A 14,652-nucleotide genomic window follows, 5' to 3' on the forward strand; every position below is an offset into this window, starting at 1 on the left:
CAGGCTGTAGAGCAGCTCCTTGCCGGGGCAGAGCTCCTGCACCAGCACCAGGGTCTGGGGGGTGAGGAAGGCGCTGTGCAGCTGCAGCAGGTGGGGGTGGTGCAGCCTCCTCAGCAGCTGGTACTCCCTCAGCACCAGCAGACGCTGCTCCGCCTGGTACGGAGTGACCTTAGCCACGAACACCTGGCTGGTCTCCACGTCTCTGCAGAGGGAGAGGACGCTGAAACGCCCCCTGAGAGAGGAGAGGGAGAAAAAGGAAGATTAGCATAAAAAACGGGGATAAAACAATCATTTTACTGAAGCATCCTGGGGCTGATTCCAGTCCGCTGTGACTCTAAATAAAGAAAGGTAAACATCCATGATGGTCTACAGATGTCCTGAAACAGTGGTGCAGTGACCCCTGGTGGTCAGTTTGGTAGAACATCTAAATATGTTATTATTTAAAACAATTAAATGGGGCGAAGCCTGCGAGCTAGTTCAGGCAGTCAACTTGAGCACTTATGCTGCATTCATACATAACGCCCCTTGCCACTCTACAACCAACCAATCAGAGTCTCCTTAATATGCCGCTCTATTGAACCTGCCAGATCTCTCTCTATGCTTTGCTTGCTGCTGCTATCGCTGCAGCTACTTCCTCGTCGCTGCTGCTTGCTGCCCCACCACCACCCCAGCTTCCACCTGTAGGCTCGGGGGGTTAGTTATTTAATCATCACTCATCGTGCTATGTATATCTATGGAGTGATGATGCCCGAGCCTAGACGCCAAACTCAACTATATGCTGCTTTTAATAAGCATGTTAAAGAAACACGTGAGTTGTCTGACTGTCTGAAGTGTATGTGCCGAGTGGAGAGTAGCAGATGTGTGCTGTTTTCATACAAAAACATTTAAATGGTATTTTTTTTAATTGGCTATTTTACTGTTGTTGACTTTGCCAAAAAATCAGATTTTTGGAGAGCGGTGAAAGTCATTTTTGAAAGGAAACAGAATATAAATTAAAGGTACCATTTATTGTTCAATAGATATGTTGTGAATTTTGTATGTTATCACATTAATCTTTTGTTAAAAGATGACCATGAACAACTTTGAGGAGTTCAGAATTAGTTGTACAAAAATGTGAATGTCAACGTTAGAAATGAATCTTTGATCAGAACTAAATATTGGTTGACGACAGAAATATCAGAATCTGTGATGGACTTGAGGAACCTGTGAAGTCACGTCTATGTTTTTAAACATTAAAGCTAAAATAAATAATGTGCAAACCATAACACAGTAAATTAAATACACAGCTTCTGCTTCCGAATCCCACCTGTTGATCTCAGACAGGAAGTTGTAGTTCTTGTGTGTCGTCTGTCGTTCTGACCCGGTGACCTTTGACCCCAGAGTCTCCGTCTGGATGAGAGGAATGTGAATCTCTGTAAAACAGAACAAAGTTAGGGAACCCTTGAATTAGATGATATTTGTGAAACAGCATTTTGTATATATTGATTGTTGTGCTTTTATTTATGTCTTAATGTGTTCATATGTACAAATATGTCTGTTGATTGTGTATGTATCGGTATATACATATTTTATATATATTTGTATTTTTGTATTCGGGATTGTGGCAAACGGTATTTCGATCTCTCTGTCTGTACACACAAACTGAAAGATTGACAATAAAGTTGACTTTGACTTTTGACTTTGAGAGAGTTTCTCTTGCCTTCAGGGTGCGTTGGCATGACGACGGGAGCTGAGGCGTCACTGAAGGGTCCGGCTCCGGTCTTTGTGATACAGCCGACTCTGAACACATAGGAGGCTCCTCTCGGTAAATCCTTCACCACCAGGCAGCTCTCCGTCACCTCCTCCGACAGCACCGTCCACTCCCGCCCTGAGGGGGTATGACATCAGTTTTATAATGACATCCACAACACAGCTGGGGGACATGTAAATGCTATCCTATAGAGACAAGCTGTGGATAGGATGTACACCAGGAAAAACTCAACCAACCCAAAAACTGTGAATAACACAACCGAGTTATTTAGAGAACATGAGATTCAACAAGTCGTTTAGATGTAACTTCCCTTCCTAAGTCACATGCAGACTCATTACATGATATCCACCCTCCATCAGAGTATCTCCCATGCAACTCGACGACTACATTTGCACCTTTAATTATCTTGGCAAGCCAATAAAAGCATATTTCTTTTGAGGAGGGCTTCTTAAAGAGACAAGCGCTAAAAGTGTTTCAGATGAAGGGTGCATACAGACATACATTATGAGAAGGAAAAAAAAGGCTTTTGGAACATTAAAGGTCCCATGTCATGCTTTTCTGGTTATCACCCGTCCCCTTGTTGTTATGAAGGTTGTTCTGCATGTAAACGGTCTGCAGAGTCACAAACCCTCAAAGTACACCCTGTAGCGAGTAAAACTCTAACACAGAAAATACCTGTCTATGCTGCCCCAGAACGCCTCGTTGGAGATTTTCTTTTTCAATTTTTCCACCCCTCTGTGGATTGGTCCAAATTGACCAATCCGCGGACTTCCTCACACACACTCAATCTTTTCTCAGCTGCAGCTCCACAGATTTCTCCTCCCTGAGACGGCGGGAGGCTGTGAGTCGACACACACACACACACACACACACACACACACACACACACACACACACACACACACACACACACACACACACACACACACACACACACACACACACACACACACACACACACACACACACACACACACACACACACACACACACACACACACACACACACACACACACACACACACACCACACACACACACACACACACACACACACACACACACACACACACACACACACACACACACACACACACACACACACACACACACACAGCGGGTGTGTGTTTCGGGCTGGGTTTCGCTGTCTCGCAGACGGCCACTGGGCTCATAGGGAGGGGGGCACAATATAAATATATTCTAGTAGACCTCAACAATGGAATTATGATCAGTAGAAATGGCCATGACATGGGACCTTTAAAGCATGTAAACATGTTCCTTTACAAACCTAATAAGATAAGTATAAATCTTGAGATTCGCTTGATATGTCTCCTTTATTGCTCTTGCAAAAAACAGCTACTGTGTTTCTGTGTGCACCCACCCTCTGTGCAGTACTGCACACAGTAGGTGACGGGGTCACTGGTCTGAACTGGCTTCCAGCCCAGCAGGACGCCACCTCCGTCTAACTGGAACACTTCAGCTTTGTTTGGACGAACCAGCAGATCTGGAGAAGTAACACAAACATACTCAGACAGAGCTAAGGTACATTATGTTTCAAGCCTTTTGGACCTACAGGAAATATTATTAATTAAATATTATATATATATATAAATAAAAGTGTATTTCCTACCTTTGTTCTTTTTAAAAGCAGGTATTTTAAAAGAAGGCAGGAGTTTGGAGGCTCTCTTTTTTGGACTCTCCAGCCCAGAGCTGCGCTTCCTCTCAGGAGGGGTCGGAGCTGAGCCTTTCACTATTGGCCCTGTGAGAGGAAACAAACAACATGACAGTGTAGATATACAAAATACACGAGCAACGGCTCAGGTAAATACAACAAAATAATAACGCCCTTATCCCATCAACATCAAAACAGTGTCTCGACCCTGGGAGTGTTTCATATTCTACCTTTAGCTGCACCTCCCCTTTAAGATACATCATATCACGATCACGGGGTTTAAATGCCAAAGACTTCTCATTTCTATCGTCCATAAATATTCTTTAAACAGTGATTGAAATCAGTTCATCCCTGAGTGGACATTTGTACCATATTTGGAGATGTTTGAGAATGAGACGTTGCACAAAGAGACACACAGACAAGTCAAACACATGATAGAACTATTTAGATGTCTCACCTCCTTTGCTCACATCCTCCTTAGACCTGGTGAACAGTTTGGTCAGACTGGAGGCTGACGCTCTCATCTTCTTCCTCAGAGACATGGTGGGGGTGTCGGGCTTCATGATCTCCCCCAGCGTGGGTCCTAACGCCTGGTTGTCCAGCGGAGAGTACGAGTGTCCGGTCCACGACTGCCTGCGGAAGATCTTCAGCAGACCCAGTTTGGGCGACTTTCCCGTCGGGGGTCTGAGCTCCAGAGCTGTATCAGATGCATGTCTCTGGAGACCCCCACTTTCTTTCTTGTCTCTGGATCTGGGGGGCCTCTCTGGAGCCTGAAGAGACGAGAGGCTGGGACTGGGACTCGCTGGGATTTGACCGCATAATTAGGGTTGGATCGGGTGCGATTTCGTGGTGGAGCTTGAGGGAACGAACTCCTGGGTTTAACCTCCTGGAAGGAAGATGGCGACGGGGGGATCAGAGGCTCTCCTTGATCGTCGTACCCTTCACTTTCCCCAGATCTGCATCTTCCTCCTCTCATAAGACCATGGCTGAGCTCTTCATAGGAGCCAAGTCGACTTGAGGACTCGGAGCCACCGTGCTCCGGAAGAGACGATTCGGCCAGAGACCCTTGGGAACCGGCGAAGGTTTCCCGGGGTAGCTGATACGGATCCAGCGTCCTTCTGTTCCCAGCGATGAAGCTTAAGGGAACAGAAGACCGACTTTGTACCGGAGCGATGGAGCCTCGTCTTCTCGGGGGTCTTTGAGGACTCGGGATCGCCAACAAGTTCCTCCCAGTGGCTTCATCATCGGTCAAATCCTCCTTCAGTATAGAGATTGAGTATCAGTCAAATAAATAATGCCCTTAAGGTAAGGTACGTTTATTCATATAGCACATTTTCAGACACATCATCATTAACACTTAATAAGAAGACAACAGAAAGGAACACAATAAATAAATATAATGGAATAACAGATTCATAAAACCCAGGCATAAAAGAGATGCCGAATACTTTAAAAACAACATTGTAAATACGGTAGGTGCTAAAACAAGTTAAAATACTTCTGGGTAGCCACCAACATCCTCACAAGTGCATAGGCCTCTCGGACATAAGACATAAGGACAGGTCAAACACATAATGGCTGATAATAAAAAAATCTCTCACCTCCAAATCCTCCTTCAGACTTTGAGACCCTTCTTCCTCCTCATCCGGCTTCGGTGAGCTCGGAGATCTTCGGGAATACTCGTCCAGAGACCTGCTCCTCCTGTGAGGGGGGGCGTTAGCGTGGGGGAGGCTAACCCCGCTATCAAAGGAGCAGGACTTCTGCATGGTGGGCTGCACGGACCCCCGTCTCTGCCCACGGTTTGTCTCCGGGTCGTCCTCCACGTACTCGATGAGAGGCTCGTTCAGGCGTCCGGACAGGCTTCTCCGGAGAGGCTTGCGGCCCCTCTCCTGCTTCTTGGCCTGGAATTTGTCCCGTAGCGTCATGTGTCTGGCGGACATGGGAGACAGCTGATGGGAGGTGCTGTAGAAGGTGCTTCGGATGACGCTGCCACGAGGGATTCGACCCCCATCACTGCCTGACCCTTCCTCTCCATCGGACAGGTAGAGGGACTGACTGCTGTCCTTACTGAACCTCCGCTCTCTCTGAGGAGTGTGTTGGGAGGAAACGTCCGAGGAAGCGACCGACTGCCTGCTGACACTCCTCTCGAAAACACTCCTCCGTCCTAACAACTCCACATCCTCCTCTTCCTCCTCCCCTAACGTCATTTCCTCCTCTTCCTCCTCATCCAGGTGGCATTTGGGATAAGACTCTGGGATTTGCTCTCGCTCTGGGAAAGGATCGTACTCCTCCTCGGTCTCCTCTTCCTCCTCCTCCTCCTCCTCCTCCTCCTCCGTGGGGCTGTAGTGCTGGAAACAGTCCCAGGAGTCGGCCTCATCGTAATCGGAGGAGGACCCGCTGCTCGGGGAGGAGCTGCTGTGCTCCTGCGGCTCCCGCGGCACCGTCACCGCTGTCTCTCTGAGCGGAGCGTCCAGCAGCTCTGGGATCAGCCTCAGCGTGAGGACCGACCCGATGGAGGTCAAGGAACGCTGGGGAGGTGGAGAGGAGAGACAGTGGTGAAGACAGAGGATTTGGCTTTTCTTTGGGAACATTAGATTAGATTCCTTTATTGTCACTACACAGAGAACAGCGAAATTCCAAGCATTCCCGATGGTGCAATCCCACATAACAGACACTATAAGTATCATTTTGACAACATGTTGGCTAGAACATTCTCTTGGTGTTCAGATAAGGTTAAGGTGAACCTCTTTAGAGCTTATTGTACTCCTCTCTATACTGCCCCCTTGTGGGTCAAGTTTAAGAAGGCGAACCTCAAGACCAGGGGGGTCAAACTCAAATACACAGTGGGCCAAAATAAAAAAATGGGTACTAGTCGAGGGCCAGACTGGTTCAATGTTTATTGCAGAACTTATTGAAATGAACTTATTGCACATATTAAACCTGGAACTAACAAAGCTTAAACTATTGCCTATAAAAACAACATTAAACAATCAGTTGCATTCATTTCTTATGGCTCTATCTGCAGCTTAGAGTCATTTCTTATGATCACATTTCTCCACAGGCCAACAACAGCTTCAACAAAACTATTCCCCTCAAAGAGAAAACCAAACATGCCCTGTTGTCCTGAGAGAAAGTGCAGAAGGAAACATCCATTAAACTCAGTGTGATGCTAGTTCAGATACTTGGCATCTCCTCTTGGGAGCAAGGTCATCAATGTTTGGGCTCAGGCTCTGAGCGGAGGAGACCCTCAGGATGGAGTGAAAGTGTGCGTGCAATATACCGGCGGGCCAGATCTAATAGTAATTACAAATTATCCTGCGGGCCGAAATTAAATCCACCAAGGGCCTGATTTGGCCCCCGGGCCTTGAGTTTGACACGTGTGCTCAAGAAGCTCATAATGACTGTCTGCGTATACTGCTTGGAAAACCAAGGTGGTGCAGTGCAAGTGAAATGTTTTGTAATGCACGAGTCAACACGTTCCATGCTCTCTTGAGAAATCTGATGTACAAATTCATCTGTCGATTGAATGTTTCTCATAACTGTCATTATGCTGCTTTCAAATCCGTGTCTCAGTGCTGTACGATACCAGGCACCTCTGTGGAAACATTGGTATAACTGCCTTTTTTTATTTATATTTGAGTGTTGTGTGTCTTTTAATAATGGACCTAGAGTCTCTTCAAATAAAAGCTGATGATGATGAATACAAGCTAAACACTTTTAATATATATATAAAGTGACTATAAATTAGACCTATGATACATTGAAGAGTACGCTTACAGAACAATACAACATTACCATACAAATACAAGAACAATACGGTCAAGGCAGTAAAAAAGTCAATAAGTAAGTTATTGTACATGTATTTAAAATCCAATGACATTGTTTTCAGTCGAGGGATCTCTGCTAAGGATGCTAACTTCCTTATCTTATCCAACACTTTTTGCAACTGACCTGCCATTTCCGTTTGGAGATGAACATTTTCAAAGTCCTTGTGTTGATTTCATCCGTATCTTCTCCTGCATGTTCGTCCTGTGAACACAGTTAGAAAGTATTGTGTTTTTGTATTCCTAACTTCAGAACACATGCATTCAAAAAAAGTATTTCCTCTCACCTGGATCCATTCGTGGCTCAAGCACTCAAAGGCCGAGGGTCGCTTCCTACAATAGAGGAACATTTGGAGTGAAAAAGAAATGAGGAAGAAGGAAAATGTCCCTAATAAAGTCTAAATGTTGAAGGTAGAGTCAAGGCTATGAAAAATAAAGTTACGATTTTGAGAACAAAGTGGAAAGGTCGGGAATAACTCAAACTGTTGTCAGGTCACACTAAACGTTTGACATAATCTCAATACTCCTGTCTTCCTCACTCTGGATCTGGCTGTAGCAGCATGTGGAGAAAGCTCTGGGCCTCGGGGCTCCTGTGGGTCACATCGGGGGCGTCCCAGTTCAGCGTCCCCTCCCCCACCCGCAGCAGGGTGGCCCGGTCCGTCTCACCCACAAACGGGCAGCGACACACCAGACTGTCAGGACATAAAGTGATGAACAGTGAACAGACACCCTGCATATATGGACAGCTTCTTATAGAACTGTATATTAAAGATGTTGAAGGTTTAAAAGTGTGGTGAGACATACCAGATATACGCTAGAACACCCACAGACCTAGGAGAGAATAAGAGGTATACATTATATTGATAAAGTACTACACACAATAAGACCTAAAAGAAGTATTAGCTAAAAGGGTAATGAGGGAGGAACACAGAGTAAACTAAGCAATAGGTAGGTAGGTAGCTAGGTAGGTAGGTAGAGAGATAGATAGATAGGTAGGCAGATAGGTAGGTAGGCAGGCAGGCAGGCAGGTAGGTAGGGAGAGAGAGAGAGAGAGAGAGAGGTAGGTAGGGAGAGAGAGAGAGAGATAGATAGATAGACACTGTAGGTAGATACTTTATTTATCCCAATTTGGGACATTATTTAGTTACAGAAGCAGCAGTGTGTTCAGACATTAAAATAAAAATACCTAAAAAGTGAAATATTGAATTAACAATGAAAAACAAAATGAAAAACATGATATCAAATATAAACAATATCAAATATTCAGGATAATTAAAATGTTCTTAAAAAAGTCCAAAATACTGCAGTAGCAGGAATATAGGCTTTTACTACAGGAGCATAGACATACTGTATACTGTGGGGCAAAAAAGTATTTAGTCAGCCACCAATTGTGCAAGTTCTCCCACTTAAAAAGATGAGAGGCCTGTAATGTTCATCCTAGGTATACTTCAACTATGAGAGACAAAATGAGAGAAAAAGAAAAAATCCAGAAAATCACATTGTCTGATTTTTAAAGAATTTATTTGCAAATTATGGTGGAAAATAAGTATTTGGTGAATAACAAAAGTTCATCTCAATACTTTGTTATATACCCTTTGTTGGCAATGACAGAGGTCAAACGTTTTCTGTAAGTCTTCACAAGGTTTTCACACACTGTTGCTGGTATTCTGGCCCATTCCTCCATGCAGATCTCCTCTAGAGCAGTGATGTTTTGGGGCTGTCGCTGGGCAACACAGACTTTCAACTCCCTCCAAAGATTTTCTATGGGGTTGAGATCTGGAGACTGGCTAGGCCACTCCAGGACCTTGAAATGCTTCTTACGAAGCCACTCCTTCGTTGCCCGGGCGGTGTGTTTGGGATCATTGTCATGCTGAAAGACCCAGCCACGTTTCATCTTCAATGCCCTTGCTGATGGAAGGAGGTTGTCACTCAAAATCTCACGATACATGGCCCCATTCATTCTTTGCTTTACACGGATCAGTCGTCCTGGTCCCTTTGCAGAAACACAGCCCCAAAGCATGATGTTTCACCCCCATGTTTCACAGTAGGTGTTCTTTGGATGCAACTCAGCATTCTTTCTCCTCCAAACACGTCTAGTTGAGTTTTTACCAAAAAGTTCTATTTTGGTTTCATCTGACCATATGACATTCTCCCAATCCTCTTCTGGATCATCTAAATGCTCTCTAGCAAACTTCAGACGGGCCTGGACATGTACTGGCTTAAGCAGGGGGACACGTCTGGCACTGCAGGATTTGAGCCCCTGGCGGCGTAGTGTGATGGTAGCCTTTGTTACTTTGGTCCCAGCTCTCTGCAGGTCATTGACTAGGTCCCCCCGTGTGGTTCTGGGATTTTTGCTCACCGTTCTTGTGATCATTTTGACCCCACGGGGTGAGATCTTGCGTGGAGCCCCAGATCGAGGGAGATTATCAGTGGTCTTGTATGTCTTCCATTTTCTAATAATTGCTCCCACAGTTGATTTCTTCACACCAAGCTGCTTACCTATTGCAGATGCAGTCTTCCCAGCCTGGTGCAGGTCTACAATGTTGTTTCTGGTGTCCTTTGACAGCTCTTTGGTCTTGGCCATAGTGGAGTTTGGAGTGTGACTGTTTGAGGTTGTGGACAGGTGTCTTTTATACTGGTAACGAGTTCAAACAGGTGCCATTAATAAAGTTAACGAGTGGAGGACAGAGGAGGCTCTTAAAGCAGAAGTTACAGGTCTGTGAGAGCCAGAAATCTTGTTTGTTTGTAGGTGACCAAATACTTATTTTACAGAGGAATTTACCAATTAATTCATTAAAAATCCTACAATGTGATTTCCTGGATTCTTTCCCCCCATTCTGTCTCTCATGGTTGAAGCGATAGAATTACTAACAAAGAACTGCTAACAGAGCACTTATATACTAATAAAGGACTGGCTTATCTAAAGCCAGTTGAGTAGCACTTGAAATGTTTGGCTCTATGAAACCTGATGTACTTATATGATTCTGTTTTCTTCAAGGTTGTGTCTTCCTGGTCGAATGTACTTATTGTAAGTCGCTTTGGATAAAAGCGTCAGCTAAATGCAATGTAATGTAAAAGTGTACCTAGGATGAAAATGACAGGGCTCTCATCTTTTTAAGTGGGAGAACTTGCACAATTGGTGGCTGACTAAATACTTTTTTGCCCCACTGTACATAGGATGCCAATAATTCACTGATATACAGAAAACTGCAAATTGTTCATGGTTATCAGGAAGGAGAAAGTCTATAGTACTAACGAGTGATAGTGAAGTTAGATTTTAGAAGAGATTTAAAAGATGAAAATAATTTTGCAAGCCTATAATTCTCCACAGTATTAGTTTCCAAATAGAAAAAACACATGTCATTGTGTCTTACTCTGCACTGTGAGAGCGATACGTCTAGAGAGAACTTTAAACACAATACAAATAGAAATATGATCTGATTCATCATGTCTGGTTAGATGTTAGACTCACCAGATATCCGTGGCAACAGTGACTGGTTCCTGGTGAACGACCTCAGGGGCCACACACTCCGGAGTACCAAACAAACTGTACTGGTGTCGGGACGCGTCTATTTCTTGGCAGAAGCCGAAGTCACAGATTTTAATCTCATCTCTGGGCGGATACACCATCAGGATGTTATCAGGCTGACGGGAGGAGAGATAAAGATGGAGTTAAGAAACGCAGAATGAATAATGACACAGCTTACTAACAGAGGTGGGAGAAGTACTCAGATCTTGGACTTGAGTGAAAGTAGAAGTACTCAGGTCTTGTACTTGAGTGAAAGTAGAAGTACTCAGATCTTGTACTTGAGTGAAAGTAGAAGTACTCAGACCTTGTACTTGAGTAAAAGTAGAAGTACTCAGATCTTGTACTTGAGTAAAAGTAGAAGTACTCAGACCTTGTACTTGAGTGAAAGTAGAAGTACTCAGACCTTGTACTTGAGTAAAAGTAGAAGTACTCAGATCTTGTACTTGAGTAAAAGTAGAAGTACTCAGGTCTTGTACTTGAGTGAAAGTAGAAGTACTCAGGTCTTGTACTTGAGTGAAAGTAGAAGTACTCAGGTCTTGGACTTGAGTGAAAGTAGAAGTACTCAGATATTGTACTTGAGTAAAAGTAGAAGTACTCAGATCTTGTACTTGAGTAAAAGTAGAAGTACCAGAGTGTAGGAATACTCTGTTACAGTAAAAGTCCTGCATTCAAAATGTTCCTCAAGTGAAAGTAGAAAAGTATTATCATCAAAATATAGTGAAAGTAGCGACAGTAAAAGTAGTCGTTGTGCAGATTGGTCCATTTCAGAATAATATATATGATATGTTTTATAATGATTGATCATGAAAGTGTTCTCAAAGCTGGTAAAGGTGCAGCTAGTTTGAATGACTTTGTATACTGCAGGGTAGCTGGTGGATTTACTCCAGGTGGAACTAAAGTCTGATTCAACACTTGATTATATTTCACATCATTCCTCCACATCTGTGAAGTAACTAAAGGGATTAAATACATGTAGTGGAGTAGAAGTACAAAGTAGCATAATTGAAAATACTCAAGTAAAGTACCTCAACATTTTACTTAAGTACAGTACTTGAGTAAATGTACTTAGTTACTTCCCACCTCTGCTTACTAATGAACATTCGGACAGGAAGTCTCACTTTAATGTCCAGGTGCAGGATGTTCATGCTGTGAATGTGACCGACTCCTTCCAGGATTTGCTGGATGTAAGACTGAACCTGAAATAAAGTGGAGAATATTAGTCCAGACACATAATATTATGATATATATTAACATGATATTAGCCAGGTTTTTGTGAATGAATGTGAGTTCTCACCTCTTTCTCTGAGACGGATCCTTTCAGTAATAGATGGTCCAGAAGTCCATGAGAACAGCAGCTAGAAAACGTGTTAAAGAACTCTGAATACAAATCAAGTTCAACACAATTAATCCCAATGTTACGTTTTATTGAGGTGAAGCGATGACGTCAATTGGTGGCAAAATAACATACGCAAAATCTGCAGTAAAACAAACAATAAACTGCTTAATTTAAAGGATGTTGGAATCAACAGAAAGTCTCACAATTGACCAATTAATGAAAGGTCCATGGACATTAACAACAAATTGGATTTCATGATCGCATTTATATGTACCTGATTACGAAGCAGAAGACATACAAATGCCTCGCTGCTCGTTTGTTCTTCAAAATGGGATTATTTGAGTTTAAAACTTTTTTTCGGGCTACCTTTGTCTGAAGCTAACATGATCACCCCCAACTTTGTTTGTAGGCTCTTTATCATGGATCTTTTATTAATAAATGCTGGTTTATATTGACTTAATGAGTAGTTAATTCCCAAAAATCAAACATATTACTACCATTGCTCTCTACATTCTAGTAGTTTCTGCAGATTGTGGTGATCCATTTGTTTTCTCTTTCAGCTGTGTAAATAAATATAACTCTGAACTCTTCAATCTAAATTTGGACAGTAAATCGTACAACAGCTCTTTCCCATTTTAGACGTGTTTTTGTGTTTTAACAACATTAAAGCCGAATGCCAGCGCTGACACTCAGTAAGCCTGCATACCCTGTATTGTAGCGTTAAAACATATAGACTTTTTGCACTACTTTTATTTTTGCATTTTGTATTTTATTATATGCTGCATTGTTGGAGGAGCTCAGCTCAGAAGAATTTCATTGCCATTTCTACACTGTAGCTTTGTGCATATGACAATAAAACCTTTGAATCTTGAAAACAGGAAGGATACATCTCTGTGATGAGCACCAGAGTGCGTCGGGTGCAGAAGAAGTCGAGCAGGCAGGCGACTCGGGGGTGCGCCAGGCGGGACAGCAGGTCTCTCTCCTGGAAGCCTCTGGTCCGAGTGCTGCTCCTCACAGGGAGGAACTTAGCAGCGAACACTTCCCCCGTCCGTCTGTGGACGACACGCTTCACCACCCCGAAGGTTCCCCTGAAACACACAGAGAAGGATCAAATCACAGTAAATCATACCAAGGCTTGCTGTGTGTACGTTGTCACGGAAACATGGCTAAATGACGACATCCCACCTCCCCCACTGGACTTTAAAGGTCTCCTATTATGCTATTTGTAGGCATATGTTATGGGTCTCAGATGTATACAAAATCTGGATCAGCTCCGTTGTTCCCTGTTTTTAGAGATTTGGGTACGGAGGAAAAGAGAGAGGGTTTTATTTTCTGACGCTGCGTGAGTTCCCCGACACACCGGGGACACATGTTGATGTATAACAAACATCAAAAAGTGCATTTTGCATGATACTGTAGGTCCCCTTTACCACCCCACACACACTCAGACACTCACATCCAGAACACTTTCTACACTGCTATGGACAGTCTTGCACTAATGCACATTTCTCAAAGTTATTTAAGTGACTGTTATTTTGTATATATTGATTGTTGTGCTTTTATTTATGTCTTAATGTGTGCATATGTACAAATGTGTCTGTTGATTGTGTATATATATATATATAGGTATATACATATTTTTATATATCTTTGTTATTGTATTCGGGATTGTGGGAAACGGTATTTCGAAATCTCTGTCAAGCTTAACACAAACTGAAAGATTGACAATACATTTGACTTTGACTTAAGGGCAGATTGGATTTGTTAATATTGAGTATGTTCACCTTCCAATTTCCTTGTGGACATCATAGACGGAGAATAACTTCCTCCTCTTCCCGAGCTCCGTCTCTCGCTCCTGACTCTCCAGAGGGCCTGCAGAGGAAATCAAACCTGAGAATAAAACAAGTCCAACACCTGGAGCAACATCAACTATAATCCTTTTCATTCAAACACATTTGTAACATAGGTAGACCAAATGTTTGGAAATGCATGTGTGTATAATAGGAAGATGAATCCACGAGGATATCCATCCAGGACCTATGATCCAGGACCACAGCCACGACTCAAGATCCAGGGCTCGCGATCCAGGACACAGGACCGCAGGATCATCCATGACTCCGGATCCCGGGAAGGGAAGCACACAGACTTGAATATGATGCATTCTGCTCACCTTCCTCCACGTTGAGCTCCGCCTGGCATGAAGCATGTCCGGATTCGTTGTAGGCGAAGCAGGTGTAGGAGCCTCCGTCCTCGCCCTCAGGACACACGATGGTCACTGAGAAACGAGCTCCGTGCTGAACTATCTGCACATTGTCATCAGCTGCAAGCTCCTCTCCATCCTCCAAACACAAGAGGAAAGATTCAGTAGGGAGAGATATAAGGTCTACAAATACTGGTTGTGTCCTCCTTAAATAACATAATGCCCTCCTGACCAATCAAAAATGGATGGAAGTTCAGTTTATCTTTATTGTCCAACTAGGGAACATTTGACTTGCAGCAGTTCACAATAAACCACACCAGAAAACGTATAACAATTCAACAA

At 43.5% G+C, this 14,652-nt stretch overlaps 2 protein-coding genes across 2 annotated transcripts in view; both read right to left on the bottom strand.

Annotated features, from left to right (window-relative positions):
- Positions 1-3: 3 nt before the first annotated feature.
- On the bottom strand, positions 4-4,064 carry LOC117559684 (obscurin-like; the record flags this gene model as incomplete). Its single annotated transcript, XM_034236351.1, has 6 exons — positions 3,879-4,064; positions 3,380-3,508; positions 3,131-3,253; positions 1,700-1,867; positions 1,307-1,412; positions 4-232 (listed from the first exon to the last, which is right to left on the bottom strand). Coding segments are annotated over exons 1-6 (861 nt in total), but the record flags the coding sequence as incomplete, so codon positions are not given.
- obscna (obscurin, cytoskeletal calmodulin and titin-interacting RhoGEF a) overlaps positions 3,997-14,652 on the bottom strand; it is an 88,117-nt gene continuing 77,461 nt past the window's right edge. Inside the window, exons 64-75 of the mRNA XM_034236358.1 lie at positions 14,281-14,449; positions 13,895-13,982; positions 12,998-13,198; positions 12,069-12,129; positions 11,893-11,970; positions 10,718-10,890; positions 8,050-8,076; positions 7,785-7,937; positions 7,533-7,578; positions 7,373-7,450; positions 5,023-5,949; positions 3,997-4,679 (exon numbers count right to left, since the gene is read on the bottom strand). Coding sequence (XP_034092249.1) covers positions 4,068-4,679; positions 5,023-5,949; positions 7,373-7,450; positions 7,533-7,578; positions 7,785-7,937; positions 8,050-8,076; positions 10,718-10,890; positions 11,893-11,970; positions 12,069-12,129; positions 12,998-13,198; positions 13,895-13,982; positions 14,281-14,449 — 2,613 coding nt within the window. The 3' untranslated portion in view covers positions 3,997-4,067. The remainder of the gene's footprint in view (positions 4,680-5,022; positions 5,950-7,372; positions 7,451-7,532; positions 7,579-7,784; positions 7,938-8,049; positions 8,077-10,717; positions 10,891-11,892; positions 11,971-12,068; positions 12,130-12,997; positions 13,199-13,894; positions 13,983-14,280; positions 14,450-14,652) is intronic.

The sequence above is a fragment of the Gymnodraco acuticeps genome, unplaced genomic scaffold (assembly GCF_902827175.1).
Source record: "Gymnodraco acuticeps unplaced genomic scaffold, fGymAcu1.1, whole genome shotgun sequence".
Taxonomy (NCBI): Eukaryota; Metazoa; Chordata; class Actinopteri; order Perciformes; family Bathydraconidae; genus Gymnodraco; species Gymnodraco acuticeps.